Source organism: Lutra lutra, chromosome 14 (genome assembly GCF_902655055.1).
Source record: "Lutra lutra chromosome 14, mLutLut1.2, whole genome shotgun sequence".
NCBI lineage: Eukaryota > Metazoa > Chordata > Mammalia > Carnivora > Mustelidae > Lutra > Lutra lutra.
Window position 1 is genome coordinate 66,325,215 of NC_062291.1, and position 22,791 is coordinate 66,348,005.

Genomic DNA, 22,791 nt, shown 5'->3' on the forward strand with positions numbered 1-22,791 from the left:
AAGAGAGTGGAATCCCATGAAGGATACCAGAATAGGCTCTTAGGCACTGTCATGGAAGATAAAAATTTTCCCTTTTTATTTGTGAAGTAATTTGTGAAGTAATCATTAATTAGGCAAATGTTAACCATTTCCTTTGTCATCTGTGGGGTTAGGCAGGAATTTCATGAGAAAATAGGGCAGAGAGATGCTTGGTAGCTTGCTTATAATTTAATTACCTCATTAGATAATTGAAGAAGACTTTCTCAAATATGCATATCTTTGGAGAATCAATCATCCTCATATACTTTCCAGGCACAAACATGGTATATGTTCAGAAGACGTTTGTGGGCTAAATATGAGGGAAAGTTTGAGAGACAGAGAGAAAATAGACAAGCCCTGCTTCCCTCAGCATGGTCCATGGGCTGCCAGTGCTGGCATCACCTGCAAGCTTGTCAGATATACAGAATCTCAGGCCTCATTTATAGAATCACAAATCTGTATTTAAATAAAATCTGAGTGGTTCATATGCACATTAAAGTTTGACAAACACTCCCTAAGGCTCAGCAACTCCCAGAAGCCGCTGCGGAAAACAGTCACCTGAGAACCCCAAAGCACTCATCTTCACGTCAATGACTGTTCAAGGACTCAGCAGTTTATCTAAACCCTTAACTCTGAGAAATTCAGCAGGAAACCTGAAGTGAGAGAGGAAAGAAGTAGCCTGCTTTCAGACTCTGGTAGTCCTGGATGGAAAAACAAAGGCAAAGGTAATGTGGAGGCAGGGAGCAGATGTCCCTGGGGTGGGAATTCCAAATCTTTTCTTCCCCATTCAGAACTCCAGGGAAGTGGAGATGTTCAGGGGAGGCTGGCACAGACCAGGGCGTGCTGTCTTCTGTGCATAAGCTCTTGGCAGCTGTCTACAGCCTTGAGTAAAGGCTGTAGCTTTCAAAAGTGGTGTAACTTTCAAAAACCAAAAATCAAAACAAAACAAAAAAAACAGAATTACAAATAAGCAAAAAGACTGAAGAACAGTATGGAAAGATTCTTGGCCTTGTGTCGCTTAGTGCTCAGATCTTCCCAGATGGATCCTCCTCCATCCTTGAAAAACTTCCAGAGAACTTCCAGTCTTCGCTGGTAAGAATTTCAGTGCTAGAAAGTTCTACCTAACTCCTAATCTAAATTTTCTCCTTGGAATATATGCCCATGTTCTTTCAACCGAATGATTAGCAATTCAGCTTGGACCCTCTCTAAACATATAGGGACGAGTCTCTCCTTCCTTTACCATGATCACAGTGAACTCTGATGATCCCAGAAGGAAGAAGACTTTACCCACAGAGTTTCATCTTTCTCACCCCTACTTGGGTCTCACATGTCATATTCTAGAGTTTGGTAATGTTTTTATATAAAAAATACAGAGCGGGAGGCCAAAAATGAATCCCATTAATTAAATGTGGATCAATTCAATGTGGATCAATAATGCAAACTTAAGTTTGGTATGCAAGTTGGCCATTGCTTATACCAGCCAAATGTCTATTTCCATTTCTTCTGATAACTGGAGTTGATGTTCTTTGAAAAACATCCTTATCACTCTCAAATTTCCTCCCTATACTTAGTCTTTGTTACTTTCTTTTACCCTTAGCACCAGAAAAGACCTTGTTGGCCTACCATTCAGAATATTCAATGTCCCCAACCACAGTGGTTAGATCAGTGATGGGTAGGCAACACAAAGTCAATAAGATACAATTCTAGAATGACACTGGGATTATCAGAAATTAAAAAAAAAAAAAAGTCTAGATATGGTGGAGGCATATCTTAGAGGGAAGATAGGGGATGAACCCAGTCCTGAAGAAAATAGGCTCAAAAGGAAGAGAGAGAGGCCACATTGTGTGAAAGTCTTTGAGTCTTTGACTGTGGATAACTAAGAAGCCTTCCCTATCTGTAAACCTTTCAGTTAGAGAGGATCTACTCTAGCAGAGAGTAGAACAAAATGGTTAAAAGAATGGGCTTTGAAGTAAAACTACTTGAGTTCAGATCCTCCCTCTGTAACTTAGCTGTGTAAACCAAACTCTGTGCCTGAGAATTTCTACCTACAGAACAGAGATTTTAGTATACCCTCCCTGGAGTTGTGAGAATTATATCGGCTACTAAGTGCTAAGCACTTAGAACAGTGCCTGACACATAGCATCTGTCCCACGTACACTAGCTATTTTCAGTTACGCAAGTGCTTAAATCCCCTTTGCTGATGAAGCAAGGTTGATTTGGCCTTTCTGTTTGCTGCAAATGTTCAGGGGCTAACTAGTATACTTAATAAAAAGTGCTTGCACTTTTTTTTTTTAATTTTGCTTCTTTCTAATGGAGGGGATTAGCTATGGAAATTAGCCCAAGGGCCATTCAACCACTGAGGGCCAAACATTCTATGGCTCCCCACTTCCTTGTCCTTTGCCCTCCCAAATCCTTATTTAGCCATTTGGAAGCCTTACATAACTACTCCCAATTCACACTCCCTCATTAGCAGAATGCAGCATCCTCCCTGAATTCAAGTTAAAACACTTAAGCACAGATCTGACCCTCACGTAATTACTACCCACCTCTGTGCCTTGGGAGTGAATTTGTGCACTGGGGAACCTCTGAAGTCTGGGTCATCACAGATATCTTGATAATAAATGCGAAGGGCTAGATACATCAACTATATCATCCCAACTCATGCAAATCTTTATTTTGTAGATTCACAACTAAAACACAGTGCTTCAACGTCACCAAGAGAACTAGTCGAGTAACATCAGATTCAAAGGGCCATCTCTAGATAGGGGCCAAGATCAGATCTTTCTCTCTCCATATAATCCAATTACATTGAAGAGACTTAAAAAAAAAAAAAAAGTTGGTCTCAGATATCTTAATAGAAAGATCTGACATATTTAAATGTCATCTTTCTTTTCTTGTCTACATTCTCCTCTATCAGGAGAATATGCTCTTTCTACATAAAGTGGCACTTTATGTTCAATTATTTTACTGAGACACAAAATTTCAGAACAAGAATTGACCTTTGAGATCATCTGCTAGAGTTTTTCCCAAAATCTGTTCCATAGGACACCAGCATTGGTAGACTCTAATAAACTTTTTTTTTTTAATGGATACCTTTGCAAAGTGTTTTGATTAATGCTGAATTATATATATATATTTTTTATAGGACATCCTAGAGCTTTCGACACCAGTGACCTACCGCTACTCTCGAGGCAAGGGGCATAGAATGGAGTTTATTTTTTTCTTAAGCTTCTTTGGTCATAGAACCAAATTTTCGAGAGGCACCTCCGAGGACATTTTATTCAGAGTTAACATTTATCTTATTTTAAAAATGTAAAAATGAAAGAACAAACAAACAAAACACAGAGAAATAGAAATTGATAAGCCAGTCCAAAGCAGGTTAGTGGCAGATCTGGGCCTCCTGCTGCCTATCCCCACACCCCCCACGCCCCATCCCATCCATCTCCCACCACACAGACAACTAGATCCATACTGATAATAATATTACCTTGCTTTTATAGAGTATCTGTCCTCTAAAATGCTCAAAGCACTTTCATATGTATTGCCTCATTCATCTCCCTTGAGTAGCTCAGAATGAGCTCCAAATAAGTTAAAGGAAACCGTCACCATGTCTCCCAGTCTGCGGGGGGGGCCTCATGATTTTAATAGCAGCAGCAACATTAAAGTCTCTCTATCCCCTTCTCCAGTCACCATTACCATTATATTATTATTATTATTATTATTGTTTTTTTTTTTTTTTAAACACAGCTCAGGGTAACCATGGTCTTTCAAGAGCTGATACAATGGCCGTGGATGATTACAGAAAATTTTAACATGAAAGTGCTGGTTTGTCTCGATTCCTTTGGTGAGCACGAAGCTTTGTTCCTTTCCAGCCAAGGCAGCCCTGGCTTTGATAGAAGGCCATGAAATACGGGCGCCTTTCTGGCAGATCACTGCACCCAAGCCGGGGCTATTCTTTGAAGGTGTAATGGGACTGTAATGAGGCGACTCATTGTCTTAAATAATAAACACCTGCTTGGACCACATAATACGTTCATTTGCTGCGCTGGCTCCTATTTTTCCGGGGACAAGAGAAATTAATCATTGTGTTCTACCCTCGCACCTTAGATGAGGCTAAGAATAGAGCGGGTTCATCTCAGGTAGCCAGGGGAGGGGACAGCAGATTCAGGTTCAAAAGACAACTTTTCCTTCCAGACTGGCTGGGTGTCCCCGGGGGTAAGGGTCGACTTGAACAAGCAACTCAGAGGATGTGTTTCCTAACACTCCAGCAATAGATCCAAAGGTGGGTTTTGGTTTTAAATGACCATGGGTCTCCTTGGGTCCATGGGACTTTTTCTTTTGATGGTCCTCCAGTATATCAAAGTTTATGGGGGATCTGCTATCTTATAATAGTAAGCTATTAATTTATTTCAAGAGAAGAGAAGTATAATACAAAGGATGCCAGCTGGGAACTCAGGAGACCTGAGTGCTTGCCTCACTCCGGCTGCAAAGAGCATTTGGTTTGGCCAGGCCTTATTCTGCACACAGAGTATTTTCCCAGGAAAGAACGCAAGAGGAGTTACTCACATCTGCTGCTTCCTGATTTGGTCCTGATTCCCACATGCCTCCTGAGCGAGAGCATCTCCCTGCATTGACTTTAAATCTTATTTTTAAAGGTTTAAGTCGTGCAAGCTAAACTACTGCATTTGCTGGCCAATCAAAGACATAGCCATTTATTTCAGCACTCGAAGGGGAAAAAAGAAAACAAAGCGGCTCTGTTGGACTTACTGGGGAGACATGATCATATCCCTCATGGGCCTTCCTAAAAGAGAATCCAGGGTAATTTTAACAACACTCAGATTTAATTTTACATATGGACTTTACCCAATTCTCCTCTAAGGCACAACTCCAAATTGTTGTGCTTGTCTTTTTGGAAAACACTTAAAGCTGAATCAAGGGCAGGGAGCACTTCAATGTATGCAGTCGCAGGCATGTAGTTCTGGACAATTACCACCGTCAGCTGGAAATTATAACTACTAACATGGACATTGTTCTTCGGAGTCAACAGTGCAATTTAATGTGTGTGATTATCCCGAGTGGGCCAGTGTCTCAGCCCACCTTACTATACTGTTATGCTTAGGGGCAGAGGGATGGCCAAGAAAGAGAATTCTGCCTGGAAAGGCCAGAGCAACTGGCTACCGAGACCTGTGATGTCCTTATGCTCTATCTGTCACCTGAATTCCTGGCAGCGAGCTGGTGTTGGTCCAGGACAGCACACTATAAAGTTGTGGATAAAAACACAACGTAAAGAGTCATCAACACTCAATCAAAAAAAGTTCCCTATGTTCTTTGTCCAAACCAAAGGTTTCAAAGCTGAGCTGCAACTACATTTAAACCTACACTGTCCCCCTCCTACAGCCACACATACTTCCCTTGCTATAAGATCAAGGCACAATACATTAACTATTTCAGACCACAAATCTACACAGCTTTATGCTCCCGAGTCACTCTGTCCTCCACTAGGTGGCGCTCCAAATTAACGCAGTTGTTCAGAGTTTCTGGAAAGATAGCTCAGCGATGTCAGCCGTTAGTTAAGAGGGTCTTTCTTAAACTTTTGTCTGTCCTTATTTTCAAAGGAGTATGTCTTCGGGGGAAGTCCAAAAAATTAGCTATGCCTCAGAACTCTAAAGACAACCAGTGTCGTAAGTGCCACTGAGAGACAATGTAAAGGTTGAGTGCCATATAGATGCACCGCCTCTCAATAATTAACAACAATAAAATGTTGTACTGGTATGATATGGATCCAAAGCCTACTTTCTCTCTTGCTAGAATACCCACACATACGGCTCAAAAATTTTTAGCACTGAATTACAATTGCACCCAAAACTATAAGATACCTAGGAATAAACCTAACCAAAGAGACTAAGAATCTATACTCAGAAAACTATAAAGTACTCATGAAAGAAATTGAGGAAGACACAAAAAAATGGAAAAATGTTCCATGCTCCTGGATTGGAAGAATAAATATTGTGAAAATGTCTATGCTACCTAAAGCAATCTACACATTTAATGCAATTCCTATCAAAGTACCATCCATTTTTTTCAAAGAAATGGAACAAATCATCCTAAAATTTATATGGAACCAGAAAAGACCTCGAATAGCCAAAGGAATATTGAAAAAGAAAGCCAAAGTTGGTGGCATCACAATTCCGGACTTCAAGCTCTATTACAAAGCTGTCATCATCAAGACAGCATGGTACTGGCACAAAAACAGACACATAGATCAATGGAACAGAATAGAGAGCCCAGAAATGGACCCTCAACTCTATGGTCAACTCATCTTCGACAAAGCAGGAAAGAATGTCCAATGGAACAAAGACAGCCTCTTCAATAAATGGTGTTGGGAAAATTGGACAGCCACATGCAGAAAAATGAAATTGGATCATTTCCTTACACCACACACGAAAATAGACTCAAAATGGATGAAGGATCTCAATGTGAGAAAGGAATCCATCAAAATCCTCGAGGAGAACACAGGCAGCAACCTCTTTGACGTCAGCCGCAGCAACATCTTCCTAGGAACATCACCAAAGGCAAGGGAAGCAAGGGCAAAAATGAACTTTTGGGATTTTATCAAGATCAAAAGCTTTTGCACAGCAAAGGAAACAGTGAACAAAACCAAAAGACAACTGACAGAATGGGAGAAGATATTTGCAAATGACATATCAGATAAAGGGCTAGTGTCCAAAATCTATAAAGAACTTAGCAAACTCAACACCCAAAGAACAAATAATCCAATCAAGAAATGGGCAGAGGACATGAACAGACATTTCTGCAAAGAAGACATCCAGATGGCCAACAGACACATGAAAAAGTGCTCCATATCACTCGGCATCAGGGAAATACAAATCAAAACCACCATGAGATATCACCTCACACCAGTCAGAATGGCTAAAATTAACAAGTCAGGAAATGACAGATGCTGGCGAGGATGCGGAGAAAGGGGAACCCTCCTACACTGTTGGTGGGAATGCAAGCTGGTGCAACCACTCTGGAAAACAGCATGGAGGTTCCTCAAAATGTTGAAAATAGAACTACCCTATGACCCTGCAATTGCACTGCTGGGTATTTACCCTAAAGATACAAACATAGTGATCCGAAGGGGCACATGCACCCGAATGTTTATAGCAGCAATGTCTACAATAGCCAAACTATGGAAAGAACCTAGATGTCCATCTACAGACGAATGGATAAAGAAGATGTGGTATATATACACAATGGAATACTATGCAGCCATCAAAAGAAATGAAATCTTGCCATTTGCGACGACATGGATGGAACTAGAGGGTATCATGCTTAGTGAAATAAGTCAATCGGAGAAAGACAACTATCATATGATCTCCCTGATATGAGGGAGAGGAGATGCAACATGGGGGGTCGAGGGGGTAGGAGAAGAGTAAATGAAACAAGATGGGATTGGGAGGGAGACAAAGCATAAGTGACTCTTAATCTCACAAAACAAACTGAGGGTTGATGGGGGGAGGGGGTTGGGAGAGGGGGTGGGGTTATGGATATCGGGGAGGGTATGTGCTATGGTGAGTGTTGTGAAGTGTGTAAACCTGGCGATTCGCAGACCTGTACCCCTGGGGATAAAAATATATGTTTATAAAGCTGTAAAAAAAAAAAAAAAAAAGAAAGAAAGGATGAATCCCCAAGTTTTGTAGCAACATGGACGGGACTGGAAGAGATTATGCTGAGTGAAATAAGTCAAGCAGAGAGAGTCAATTATCATATGGTTTCACTTATTTGTGGAGCATAACAAATAGCATGGAGGACAAGGGGAGATGGAGAGGAGAAGGGAGTTGAGGGAAATTGGAAGGGGAGGTGAACCATGAGAGACTATGGACTCTGAAAAACGATCTGAGAATTTTGAAGGGGTGGGGGGTGGGAGGTTGGGGGCACCAGGTGGAGGGTATTGTAGAGGGCACGGATTGCATGGAGCACTGGGTGTGGTGCAAAAATAATGAACACTGATATGCTGAAAAAAATAAAAAAAAATTTAAAAAAAAAAAAAAAAAAAAAAAAAAAAAAAAATTTTTAGCACTGAAAATCAAATGCAAATCAGTTGACAATCTATTCAGATGCTCCTACAGCAAGAATCAGAGAGAGAGAAAGAGTAGTTGAAAAACAGTCACGGGGGATGAGAAGAGATAAATGAATATAAGAGTCCTTGGGAAAGGGGTGCAGGCGAGAATATGGGAATGGGAGAAAATACTGAAATGAAGAGATCCATTCAGGTCATACCTTGGGCAAAGCATATTTGGGCAGCTTCATCTGGGCAAACGCATTCCTTCGGTAGGACACATAGTAATGTGGCCGTCCTCCTGATGTCAGCTGGATCATAAACACAAAAGTAAGAGGAGCTATTACAACAGTTACAGGCCATAGAAAAAGAGCCGTGAATGGCAGGGGCTAGCCACCAACCCAACAGTGTGAATGACTATTGTGGACAAGTGTAAAGAACTAGAGTTCCATTCAAAAACAACTCATACCGTGTATGTGAGTTGGTCTGAGACCCAAACTAAACCCACTGCATGAAAATATAATTCTTCAATTCGCACTGTAGCTCGGGAGCCAGGAAACATTTTCAGTTTCTTTCTTCTCCTTCTCCCCTTCTCCTTCTTCTTAATGACACAAGCCTCAGAGTATATTACCTTCATGTCCATCAGGAGTCCCCAGCTGCCTAGCCCAAGACCACCGGGGAGGAGAGAGGTCCCCATGTTGTACCAGAAGTTAACGGCCTGGGTCAGACAGTGCCAGAGCGGGAGCCTCTCTCCTCTGAGCACTGAATGTCATCTGATGCCGTCACACTGAGGCCTCTGAGTAGGTCTCAGGTACAACAGTGCTGCTGACCCATTAGACAAAACCTGGCCAGGGTCGTGGTCCAAAATCACTCTAGAGCTCTCTCTCCTAGAAGAGAACGGGGAGCTACCTCCTCCAAGTCTGTCCAGCACACACAGCCCAGTGAACCCTGTGGATGCCAGGGAGGTCAGGAAGGGGTGTGGTCTCTACTCCAGCATGAGCGCTGGAGTATCAAGGGCTCCATGCCAATCTCTCTCCTCTGCAGCCACTCTTGTTTCCCAGGTTTATTGAGATATTATTCACATACAACATATGTGAGTTTAAGAGGTATGTGACGATTTGATGCATGCATATACGGCAGAATGATCACCACCTCTAGCCCCTCACTTAATTATGACATTCTGTATGTGGCGATATCTTTAAAAATCTACTGTCTTGACAATCTTCATGTCTATAATACAGTGTTGTTATTATAGTCACTGTGCTGTATGTTAGATCCCCAGAAGTTCTTCATTTAGCAGTTGGAAATGTGTCCCCTTTGACTCACGTGTCCCCACCTCCCAATCCCTGGCAACCACCATAACTCTCTGTTTCTGTGAGCTGGTTTACCTGCTCTTAATCCATATAAATATCTGGACTTGGGCTATCAGCTGGGGTGTGCATACTCAGACTAGGTCAACACATACTCTGGGCGAATGTCCACCAGACGCATAAAATAGCGGCCAGAAGTTATCGCTTCCCCACATGGGGCCAGATCACCTCGCAGTCCTCGTGACAGGTTATAGGACCATGTTCACAGTGGCACGGGTACAAAATATATGACACTCTAAACGCAGAAGTGAGTCCCATTTGTCAGTTATATATGGATTATAAACCACTATTAGAAAGCAGAAAAGGTTCCTGGGAGAAACGGTGATAGGGAAATGAATTATAGATCGAACCAACACATGTAACCATTTTAATGTCACTTGATAATTTGATGTTGAAGTTACCAGAGTACTCATTACTCACTTCCCTAAGGAAAACTGATGTGTGTGTGTGTGTGTAGTCATTTGTGGAATATTTTAAGAGTACATACACATAGGCTGATGTTGGGTATTTTGAACATCTGCTTCCTCAAAACATGGGATTGAATATTCTGATTTATGATTTCTTCTCCAAATACACACAACAGTGTTTAGAATGTGTCTCAATCATAGGGAAATCATGTGTGTCTATGTATATATAGTATGTGTGTATAAATAAAGTAAATATAAAAACACACATATTTGATATATAAACTATGCAGATATAAACTATTTAGCAATTGTACCTTTCCACTCTTAGTATGGGAAGCAATACATGAAGTCTGTCCAAACTTAACTAGGAACTGAAGATTTATCGAAACAAGCCTAGAATTTTCCTTAAATGCTGCAAAGAAGCAAAGCATACTTGTTCCCTGTCTCTTCTAACCATTCAACCACAAAAGGTTTGCCACTCTCTTCAGGGGTGAAAATCCTGGCTGGGCACATCTCATCTCATCTAATTCTTATCCTAATCACAGTCAGAGCATGACAATAATGGCTGATTACTCTGCACCTCACCTCTGCCTCCCACCACTTCCCGCTACCCCCTAGCTTTCTGTTCCCATCTGTTTCTCTATTTTTAAGGTGACTACTGGGGAACAGGCTGATTGGCTGACTATTCGGATAGGAAGAGACTGACATATCCGCTCAGGCCCATGAAGGCAGAGGAGGGGGGTGAACAGAAGAGTGCATCATTCGGAGACAACCTTCGTACACTACCCAGGGCTTCCATGACTCCATATTGATAAGGTCCTCCAGACGCTGCCCAAAGGAGCTAATTAATATTCCATTAGCATAGAAGCTTCGACCCTTGGTAATGTTCCTTTTGTCAAAAAGATAATGATTTTTTTTCCCCATTTTCTTAAGGGAGTATACGTAGGCAAAGGAGGCTACATTAGGACAGAAGGAGGAAAGAGAAATGTCTGAGACAATCAGCCGAAGTGGATCTTTCATACCTGAACAAACACGTAATCATCCTGGACAATCAAAGAGTCTGGGTCAATGTAGCCTGGGAAAGGTTTATTTCTGTTGGCCTCTGTGCAGTTCTGCATTCGGCAAGTCAGGTATTGTGAATCTGAAAAAAACAAAAAACAAAAAACGGGGTGGGGGACGTATACTCACAGAGTACTGGACTTGGAGTGGACATTTTCCATTTCCTTTGCTATCTCCAACTCTTTAAACAAATCTCACATTCTTCAATCGCATTATCCCTCCCATTGTTATTGTTAAAAGTAGTATCGCTATTATTTTACTCACTTTCCAGCAACACCATCACCACCATGCCCCAATGTCTCCAACAAATCTTGCCATCCTGGAATACTAAATTCTCATTAATTAATTCTCCCCTCTCTAAATGAAAGCATTTTTAAAAACTGGCATTAATTTTTGTGATTTTGTAGTTTTGTTCGTTTGTTTGTTTCTCTTTGGATTTGTGGGCTCTTCCTCTGCACTTTGACCTTTGACCAACAGGCGGGGAAACGTGGACATACGAGCAATCAGCAGCCATCTCATGCAAGAAGTTCACTGTTACAAACAGAAAGATTCCATATCAAGATAAAGGCTTTTCTTCTATTAATACTTAGAAGTGAAACAGAATAGGGGCGCCTGGGTGGCTCAGTGGGTTAAAGCCTCTGCTTTTAGCTCAGGTCCTGATCTCAGGATCCTGGGATCGAGCCCCGCATCGGGCTCTCTGCTCAGCGGGGAGCCTGCTTCCTCCTCTCTCTCTGCCTGCCTCTCTGCCTACTTGTGATCTCTGTCAAATAAATAAATAAAATCTTTTAAAAAATTAAAAAAAAAAAAGTGAAACCGAATAGAGAGGAGATTCCTGTATCCAAAGCTCTGCCCTCATTTAGAGATAAGTAAACTAATCCCACATGAGACTCAACAGCAGATGGTAAACCTATCAGTTATAACTCCTACATAGATCTGATACCTATTGCTTGGGAGTACTTTGGATCAAGGAGGATGTCTTGGTTTTCCGACTCTAACTATTCTGCCTTACTAATCAGATGTCACTTCCTTACTTAAAACTCCTTTTGCCTCATTGCATTTAAAATAAATTCGAACCCTCTAGGACCCATCACTCAAATTTCCCCACATGTTAATCTCTTCTTCTCTCTGTGACTCTTCTCATCTGGCCTCCGCTATTTTCGGGAATGTGGCCAAACCTTCTACCATGTAAGAGACTTTTAAACTGTATTCCCTCTGCCTGAACTGCTTTTCTCCAGGTGGTTCACAAAGAAAGTTCTAGATTTCAGCCCACTCTTACTTCAGAGGGTCTCCCATGACTACTGTTGATCAACACCATTTTGTTAATTACCTTCATGGAATTTACCACAATATAAAATCACCTCTTCCTTATTTATTTCTGCCCCTCTCCATTAGAATATACTCTCCTTGAGGACTGCTTTTTCTGTTTGTTCACGAATGTGCCCCCAGGTTCTAATACTGTTCCGGCATATACTGGGCAGTAAGTAAATACTCACTGAAATGTGCCTCTTTTTTAAAAATTTTATGTGTGTGTGTGTGTGTGTGTGTGTGTGTTCCAGAATCATTGTTTATGAACCACACCCAGTGCTCCATGCAATATGTGCCCTCCTTAATACCCACCACCAGGCTCACCCAACCCCCCACCCCTCTCCCCTCCAAAACCCTCAGTTTGTTTTTCAGAGTCCACAATCTCTCATGGTTTGTCTCCCCCTCTGATTTTCCCCAACTCACTTCTCTCCACCTCCCAATATCCTCCATGTTATTCCTTAATGCTCCACAAGTAAGTGAAACCATATGATAATTGACTCTCTCTGATTGACTTATTTCACTCAGCATAATCTCTTCCAGTCCCGTCCATGTTGCTACAAAAGCTGGGTATTCATCCTTTCTGACAGAGGCAATATACTCCATAGTGTATATGGACGATATCTTCCTTATCCATTCGTCCGTTGAAGGGCATCTTGGTTCTTTCCACAGTTTGGTGACTGTGGCCATTGCTGCTATGAACATTGGGGTACAGATGGCCCTTCTTTTCACTAAATCCGTATCTTTGGGGTAAATGCCCAATAGTGAAAATATGCCTCTTGATTGAAATATGTATATTTTGAATGAAAAATAAAATTGTTTTATTTATTTATTTATTTATTTATGATGCTGAACAGATGACTTTGCTTTTAGGACATCAGGGATATATACAGATATTCACTCTTCCCAATTAAAAAGAAATCAGGAGATGAAGACTTACATGAAATGGGGGTATGCAATAGTATTGGGTTGGATCAAGGATTCACTAATGACTTCCTTAAGGAAATTCCAGGATAATCTTCACTTAACAGAACTTGGGTAAACCTGTACTCTAAAAGGAGGACCACTAGGGGGCGGCATGCACATTTGCTCCACCTGACCAATGGCTGATGTAATTACTGATAAGCTCTCCGGACACTGTGGAGGAGAGCTTTATCTACAATATTCCTTCATCCCACTGCCATCTGTGGGAATGGGACTGGTTCTGAAGCACTTTATGCCATCTAGTCCCGGTGAAACCATCTCCAGAGATAATTAAAGAAGAGCCACTACTCCCTCTTAATTATCTCCTTTTGCAAACACACTTAGAGTTTTATTTTGGGACATAACTCAAAATCTTCTCGAAGACAATTTCTGGGACTCAGTCCTTCTCCACCACTACGGCACACAAAATCTTTACCTCACAATTTTCACACTCTATAGACCCTTCTACAACTTTTAATCAACTTCTGTTTTTCTAAAGGTAGCTTGGGGTCACAGAAACAATGAACATTGGCAGCTAGGAGACCTGGGCTTGAGTTCTGGTCTGGTCACTTCCTGGCTGTGTAGTTCAAAAGAAATTATTTCATCCCCCTGAGTCTTGCTACCCAAATGGGGATGCCAACGTCGACTCTCTTACAGTTTGGCCCCTAGAATTAACTGAAATAATGTATATGCTACATGTTTTTAAACTCAAATGTGTACAGATCTCAGTTGTTATCAATAATGGTAATATTCCTATTTCCTCTTTTTTTACCTTTCACAGTGATAAAATCAGTTTGAGAGTACATAGGAGGTCTCTTAAAAGGGTAAACTGAATTTGCTTATTCAGTTATGTTTCTCTATCAGTTATGTTTTGTTGGTGACCTTCCAATACCCACTCTTCCCAGCCTCTTGAATGGAAAAGCCAATACTTCATCTATAGGCTTGTCCTTCCTCCTGTGTGACTGGTAAGTGCTCACATGCAAGGATTAATCCTTTTGGGTCTTAGAGGGCATTAAAACCCTGTAGCAGGAAACGAGAAGAGAGGTAGGTCTTTTAAGGGGCTGTAGGGCAGAGACCAGGAGCCGCAGCAGAAGACCCTCTTCCGTCTCTCTAGAACGCTGTGTCCAATGTGATGTTTGGCACTGCACTAGCCTTCTTTTTACACAGAAGGGACTGTCTTACAGTTAAGCTTACATAATGAGTACGCAAAGAGATGGAAAGGACCTATTTCCTGATGACACTGAGTTACTGATTGTACTGAGCCCAACGCTACTCTTTCTCTGTGCTTGTTATGTGAGATAAATGAATAAAAACAATGATTAACCAAACTGAATCAAAGGTTCTTGATTAAGAGGTCTTGGTCTTCAAATTACAAACACAACGTCCAATCAGAATGCTTGGACTGCCACCTAATGAGGACTTCTTGATGAACACACAGGGCTTGTTTTATTTATAATGGAATCTAAGAGTTTCTTTCTGAAGACTTTAACCTCCTTTTCAAAGGTTCCTGAACAAGCACAAGATAGAAAATATAAAGATACACTTTTCATATTTATAACTCAACTTTTCAGAATTTCTGAATCTAAGGGATTCAGGAAGGAAATAAAAGAAGAGGGAAACTAACATTTGTTGAGCATTTATGTACCAGGGACTCTGAAGCATTTTCACCTTTATTTCATGCATTTAATCTTCACAGTACTACAACGTATAATAAGATATCAACTGATTTTTTAAATCAAGAGAATGGAGCTCAAAGAGATCATGATTTACAGAAATGGCATTATAGGATTCAAACTTGGTTGGCCCCAAGGCTTTTATTTCTACAACTCTACATTGTGTGAAAAATGCCCATGAACTGGGAGCCAATATTTGTTACGCATATTTTGGCTTTGAGCTAAATATCAATGCATATACCTAGATACAAAAGAAAGACCAGTAAATCTGTATTTTTGTGGGGTAATTCAGCAATATGGCTCAACATCCTTGAAAATGAGATCTTTCAACCTCATGTTCATTTCTGAGACTTCTACCCAAGGAAATAATTAATGATCTATGAAAAGAATTAGCTATTTCAATATTCATCAGTGTTATTTATAATAAAGAAAGAGAGAAGAAGGACCAAAAATGGGGGAATAATTTTTGAAAACTTCAGAACATGCACAGTTTGTGATTAAAACCATGCTTCCAAAGAGTATATGAGTATTTACAGAAGTGCTTAATACACGTCATACAATAAAAACGGGTTACCGATTAATAATATTGTATCAATGTTAATTTCTTAGTTTGGAAAACAGACCTTGGTTGTTCAAGATGTCAACATTAGGAGAAGCTAGGTAAAGCTATATTGTCTTGGTAACTTTTCTGTTCACCTAAAAGTATTCTAAAATAAAAGTTTTTTAAAAGTAGGTTACCAGTATATGTATTAACCAGATTCTGTACAAGTTGTATATATAGATATCTACATATGTATGTTTGCACTGGAAAAATGAATAAAAGAAATACAGGAGATGTCAAGAGTAGTATACAGGCAGTGATGTGAGAGAGGGAGACAGCTCTGTGTGCAATCCCTTGTCAGCATCTCTCAGCCAGGGGGTGGAGGGGGCGTGGTCCACAGTGGGCTTGAGACCTGTCTCTCGAGAATTAAAGAACCATCTCTAATTCCTCTGCTTTTCCATCTTCCTCCACTCACCATGACATGTACTGAGGTGGGGGGACTACAAGCAATACGTGCTGTGAGTCTATTCTCCAACTAAGAAATACAGAGGGTTCAGCTGGGTGACACAAGGAAAGCCCCAAGAAGGGGTCTTAAAAGCATTTCTTGCTTAGAGTGGCTCAAAGTGAAATTTGCAAGCTGAAGGGGAAATGAACAATTTTGAACCGCCAGCCCCTGGTAAAGTGCTCCTGGTTTGTTCTCTTTCTCCTTCTAATGGAAACAGAAAGAAATTGGCTGCACTTCATAATGAGGGACCAATCACTCTTACTCCCCTTGGGGCTTGCTGTAATAGCATTAAGTATGATGAACTCTTTCCATATTCAATTCTAGTGAGTGTATGATGTGATTCCATAGGAAGCATCCTGTAATTTGGCATTAATTAACGTCAATTAATGCATGCAACTGCTAGACTTTAGAATTAATTTCATTACTTTTCCCACACAGATGTTTTCCTTGCCATAGGTAATTAGGGCCCTGTGCTGCTCTTTCCAGGCATCCTCACTCTGGGCAACAGCTGCTGCGTGGCATAATGCAGTTTCTACCCCCTGCAAAATCTGTGATCTAGAAAAGGCTGCCTTTCAAGGGCTGGGCTTTGAGCAGAGGGACAGGGCTTTAAATGCAGGTTCAAGGCCTGCTAACTCCGTTAAACCCAAGCAGTCATGGCACCTCTCTAAACGCTGATCTGCAAAATGGGAACGGGTGCGAGGCATCTTGCCAGCGGCAGTGACGAGAGAAGAGCTCAGGCGTGAAAGGCAGTGAGTCTGGTGCCGGGCTAGTCTGTGCTCCAGGAACAGGAGTGGTGGCTGCTCCTGAAGTGCTCTCTCTTTAATCACCAGTGCTGCCCACCATGTCTCACAGGAACCGAATGTAAAGCACTCCACACGCTTCTCCCTGACACAGTATCTTTCTTCATATTCAATGTGTGGTGTCGGTTAAAGACTTTTTTTTTTAAGTAAATTTTAAGACACCAGGAAAAATATTCTCCATGCATAATTAATAGATAATGGTGTGAGGCAGTGGCCAGTGGGGGGAACTGGAAAATAACTCGGGCTATGAGGAGGACATGGGAGGCGTGTGGGAGCCCAGCACACAGGCCATCCAGCCTGCAGCCGAATTGCTTTGCAAGTGCGCCCTCCTGTTGGGGGTGACCGTCTAGGTCCTAGGTCTATCTCCTCCAGGCTGGCTGACTCAGAGAAGGTCACTTACCAAGCTACGCTTCAGACTGTTCCTCTATGTAACGAGCAGTTATTAGAATGTTAGAATTAATAAAAAAGGATGTTAAGAATCAGACTATCGGGGTGCCTGGGTGGCTCAGTCGGTTAAAGACTCTGCCTTCGGTTCAGGTCTTGTTCCCAGGGTCCTGGGAGCCTACTTCCTCCTCTCTTTCTCTCTGCCTGCCTCTCTGCCTACTTGTGATCTCTATCTGTCAAATAAATAATAAAATCTTAAAAAAAAAAAAAGAATCAGACTATCATTTTAACATCCGACAAGTCTTTACCCATTGAAACCTGTCTCCTTCCCACCCTGTGCCAAGAAACAAACATTTGGTTCAAACTGCCCTTTCCTTGTCTGCGACCCTGTCCAAATACTTCCTGGGCTTGCTTCTGTGGGGTTCTTCCTGAGGCTCGGGCTGACCTCTCCCTTCCCAGAATATCTCCAGTGAGAGAAGCAATGGCATTAACCTCCAGAAAAACCCGAGCACGCCCGTCCCCTTGGCTAGGAACCATGCCAAATGGATCGCATGCTTTTTCTCTTTCCAGATTAAAAAAAAAAAAAATTCCAGAAATGGTACTTTTTACAGATGAAGAACTCCAAACTTAGGGATGAGATTTGCATAAGCTCAAATGCTAGTAAATGAAATGCATCACAGATCTCTTAGGACTCTACCCCTGATTCTGGCACTCAACAAATATTTACTTAGCATCAAATCCTTTCATATACCTTAATATAATAAAAATTTCATTTTGAACAAAACCATAAACTCTCTAAGCAGTCATGAGCACTTTGAAACTCTCCATCCCCTACTAATTTTCAACATTAAAACAGGGCAGTTTTTAAAGCCCAGATATCTGCATATATACCTTCCTTTTGTTCTTTACATTGTTCTATTATTTTAGAACCTTCATATTAAATGTCCCCAACCAACACACATGGACGCATGTGTCGACATGCTTGTGCTCGTGTACATTTCATTACCCTCAGGGTTCCAGAACCCTCTGTGGCATGTACCAGTGAGAAACTGACACATGCAAAGCTGAGACTCCAGCCGTGGCCCCTTGAAAAGCCCAAGTTCAATACATTTCTGAGAAAATTATAAACTTAGATCAAATGTTCTCCCTCGACATAGAGATGGTGGCACTGCTTCCTTCTATGAAATCTCTCGATTTTGGTCCAGGATAACTTTCTAAATGTTGTCTTTTATGACTAGCCTTCTGACATTTAGGAGGCCATGCTTACTACAGGAAAAGTTCTGAGATCATAAATTTTTCACCAAGCACAAGACTAGGAATTAGAGACATGAAAGAGGTGAGAAGGACATAATAATTTAATACAGATACAGAAACACCACTTGCCAACTGCAATGCAGCATGGTGAGTGCATCTCAGGAAGGAGTGCTATGAGCCCACAGGTGAGGGACACACTAATTCCATACCTTGCCACAGATGGTCTACCCCGTGCCACAAGTTCTCCTGTGATGGCCTCTATTTTACTTTGCTTCACACAGAACTGTGGACCTGTTATGCCTCCCTGGCCTACTGTACTTGGGGGATAGAGACCACTTTACTATTCACTCTAAGGCTCAGAGGTAACAATGACCTGTGTGGGGGTGAGGGCGGGGACCCCTGTGGAAGGCTTCCTGGAGGAGCTGAGAAAAGTCTGGAAGGTGGCTTGGAACAGTGGTAGGGTGAGTGATAAGGAGGACTCCAGGAAGAAGGAACACTGGTGAGAACACAGAGGCATGAGGGGGAGGGTACAAGATGTGTTTGGGAAATGCTCCCTGTCCGTTCTGAGGAAGCCACACAGGAAATCCAGCTTAAGTTGACAAAAGACACAAAGTTATGTAGAAGGTCACACCAAGGCATGAAAAACCGAGAAGCACATTTGTTTGAAAAACTTCCCAAACTGAGTAAAAAAAGACAGGGGATGAGGCAGGGTAGAGGAGGGGGCCTTAGGGTGGGGAGTTGCGGGGGGGGGGGTGTTGGGAGGAAATGGTAGGAAAGCCATAAGGAACAAAAGCAGGAATAAAAATGGGAAGGAGAGAGAGAGGAAGAGGAGAGATGAAAGCAGTTTGGTGCATGGGGGAGAAAACACAGAATTTTTTACAGGGCTTTTTGGGGGAGGGGTGCGCAATCTACTTGGATGTGTTCACATGCTACGTGATTAATTTCAGGACAAAGAGTCAGTTCAAGGGATTGCCTCTGAGGCCCCTGGGTATGTTCAACCCAGTATTTCTTCACTTAGTAACTTTCTTTTTTATCACCCTCAATACCATATATCATACTTGGAACATGGTCAGTGTTCAACCAAGACCAATAAGGTACGTTTCTGCCTTTCACGGTGACATAAACAAAGATGACACACTGTCCTGTCCTCTCCATATTCCTGGCCTTCCTGATATCCCCTGACCCTTGCCAAGCATGGCCATACTCTGTATCATTTGCATATACTGTTCCATCCTTCTGGAATGCTATTCCAGCAGTCTGTCTCCCTTACTTCCATAACTACATGGCTGAAACATCAAAAGCCACCTTATCAGAGATTCCTTCCTTGACATCCCCTCCCCCCTCAATCACTGCTCCCCTTGCTCTGCTTTCCTTTACTTCCTGGACTTAGCACCACTTGGCATTAGACATGGGTTTATACCCAGTATAAGGTCTTCTCTATCTACTAGGGAAACTCTATGAGAGCAGGGCCTTTGCAACTTTCCCTCCAATCCCAACATCCAGGCCCAACAGTATCTGCTGAATGAATGCATAATAATAGGGCTTCAAATTCTAGCCCTGAAGCAGTGGCAAAAATATTTAATCACTATAAGCCTTGTTTTCCTCAAGGTTAAAATGAGAAAAATAACAATAGAGCCTACTTACAAGAATGGGTATGAGTAATGCAACTGAGAAGTACCTAGGGCAGTAGTGGCAGAGGCAAATGATAGGGATATAATGCATGGTATTAGCATCACTGTTGCCTGAGAACGTACAGGACCAAGGAAGGAAATGTATGAGTAAATGCCAAGACCTTTATGACATTTTTTTTTAAAGCAGGGGTGAGAAGCATTAGGAATTTTCCAGACACTTTGCCAACCATGTTGTATGGACTAGTGCTGCTGTGTTCTGGAGGATCCTAAAAACCCAACAGAGATGCACTCCTCTGCTGTCAAGTGAAGGCCAGGGGAGAACAGGCTTCTCTTGTGCACTCTGTCCTCTCTTCCTGAGCAGAAGGAAGGGCACAGACCTTCTCCCGGCCGGCTGGGCCTCCAGCATGCAGGGGAAGTAGCACAGAAGCGTACAAAGACCGCACTCTGAAAGGCGCCCAGCGGGGCCTGTGACTACATGTTCCTGCCAGATTTTCACTGTTGTGTGGGGAGGCCTGTGTTACCGTGTTTCATGCTTTTCTGGTTGGTTTTCAGGCTGTCTTTAAGCTACTCTATCAGAGAGGCCACACTGAAATCACAAGGAGTCAAAATCAAGAGGCTTTTGCAACATGAACAGTGGGGGTCAGAAGGAGGCAGCCAAGAGAACAAGCCAGTGCAGGGCGTCTCTGTGCTCTCGTCCCTGATGCCTGCTGGTGGGGGGGGCAGACGGAAAGGGGAAAGGCCCTTCCCCATGCTGGGGAGGAGTAGGGAGCCATCAGAATCTGCAGCAGCCCCAATTCTAGAAAATTCTAGCCTCTTCCCAGGTCCCACCTCAGAAACTGTTCCTAAATACATGGACTGAAAAGAAGGTAAATCAAGGATACAAAACATGGGGTCGAAAAATGCCAGTTGGTGGGCCAGGGTTGGGACCCTCGCTGGCGTGGGAGTGGCCAGTTTGACATTTTTTTTTTTCTTATATATTTGTATACAAAAGCCAAAGTGTTCACTTTCTCTGGAATATTAAAGAGATTTGAAATCTTTTAAAGGTGCACTGATGAGGAAATACAAATAACCAAGAAAAATCAGTAAAAATTCTTAACCTCATTCACGATTAAATAAATGCAAATGAAAGCAATAAGGATATAGCTCGTGGCTCATCAGATGGGTTATGTTTAAGAAATCTTTGACAATGTCTCAGGCTATTGAGGGCTTGCAAACCCAAGCATCCAGCACCATCACAGTGACAGCGTGCAATGATGCAGCCATCTCAGAGGACAATGCAACAAGGTCTACTAAAATTTTCCAAGTATTCACTCTCAGACCTGGAACTGGCCATCTGTAGTTTCTCTTTCCAGCATTGCTTGCTGCCTGCACAAGTGTGAATGCTGACTAACCAAATCAGTAATGTGTGTGTGTGTGTGTGTGTTTGTGTGTACACGGATGTGTTAGCACTGTGTGAAAGAGCCAAACCTCTACAGTTCTACTAATGAGAGAAAAGCTAACGAGAGCATAGCTGACTGCACAAAGTGGGGTTTTTTGTAGTTATCGGTCACAAAGTGGCTGCATTTACATGTGCTGATATGGGAAAATTTTAACTTGCTATTGTATTCCCCAGTAGTGCATGTGGCATGACGGTTTTAGAACACAAACATATGTGAGTGTGTATGTTTGTGTCCTCACATGCATATTCACCTGTGGAAGCCCACACAATTTCTGGAAAAAATGTAGAAGAAACATTTAAAAAAAAAAAAACATGCTGCACCTGGGGAATGGGAAGGAATGTCAGGAAGAGGATTTTACTTTTCACTTGATGCACCCGAGTACAAGTTCTCCTTTTTATTGTCATTGCTGCTTACTCTTGTTGTCATAAAGGTAATCTATCTCTACACAGAGAACTGAAAGCACCCCATAGGTCACAGACTGAGGCCTATTGGGAACCAAGGTCTCCATCACAGCCCCTCAGCGTTGCAGCCACCGTCCCCCAACCAGATATTGCTGGCAAGCTGCTCATTATGGAAGTCGACGGCAGCACTGGGAAATGGGAAACAGAATGGGATGTCCAGTTCTGACCCAAGACCAGAATCCGTGGGATGGTAGTTATATAAAGTTGTGAGTCTCTTTTGGTTTTTTTTTTTTTTTCAGTTTGTAAAATGCTAGTGTGTGGTTCATTTCAGCAAGAGTTTTTGGACATTCATTTTCACAGTTGGTTTAAGGGCCAAGGTTGTTTCTCCCCAGTGAAAGAGATGAGTCCCTGTGCAAGTTGTTACAAGGTTACTTACTCATGCAAACAATGAGCCCAGTAATTGTCCCCTGCCCCTTGTCCATGCTAGCACAGATCACCACCAGTACTGAAATAGGCCGCTGACTACGGCTTTCATTTCAGAAGTGAAAGGGAGGAGTGATAAAGGTCAAACTCAGGACTGCAAGTTTTCTTGCAAGATGAGATGTACAGATGTGCACAGAGAACTCTGCATCCCTGTGTAATTTCCATGTAAAGAATTCTGATCATAGTTACATTCTTTTCCTCTAAAATCCCATATACCTAACAAGCAGCGCACAATTCCAGGGAGTTAGTGAGGTTCTTAAACTTGTCCATTAGCCCCTCAGGACTCTGGAGACCCTATGGCTAAAGCCCTTCTTTGAGAAGACTTGCTTATACAGGTAAGGTTATTTATTAAGTCAACAAATGGGTCAGTCTCTGACCTTTGTTTGTATAAAGAAACAAAATAAAATGAGATAAGGTTTTTCACAAAGCTTTCAACCCAGCGGTTTGGTCAACATTTTCCAACTACGTTCATTACATATGTATACAGCAATGCACCTAT

General features: G+C 42.0%; 1 protein-coding gene across 4 annotated transcripts in view; it reads right to left on the bottom strand.

Moving 5' to 3' along the window:
• The window catches only part of SORCS1 (sortilin related VPS10 domain containing receptor 1), a 497,958-nt gene that overhangs the window by 110,373 nt on the left and 364,794 nt on the right, over positions 1-22,791 (bottom strand). For all 4 annotated transcript variants that reach the window (XM_047703168.1, XM_047703167.1, XM_047703165.1 and 1 more), the window contains exons 7-8: positions 10,880-10,998; positions 8,302-8,391 (exon numbers count right to left, since the gene is read on the bottom strand). In XM_047703168.1, the coding sequence (XP_047559124.1) occupies positions 8,302-8,391; positions 10,880-10,998 (209 nt within the window). The remainder of the gene's footprint in view (positions 1-8,301; positions 8,392-10,879; positions 10,999-22,791) is intronic.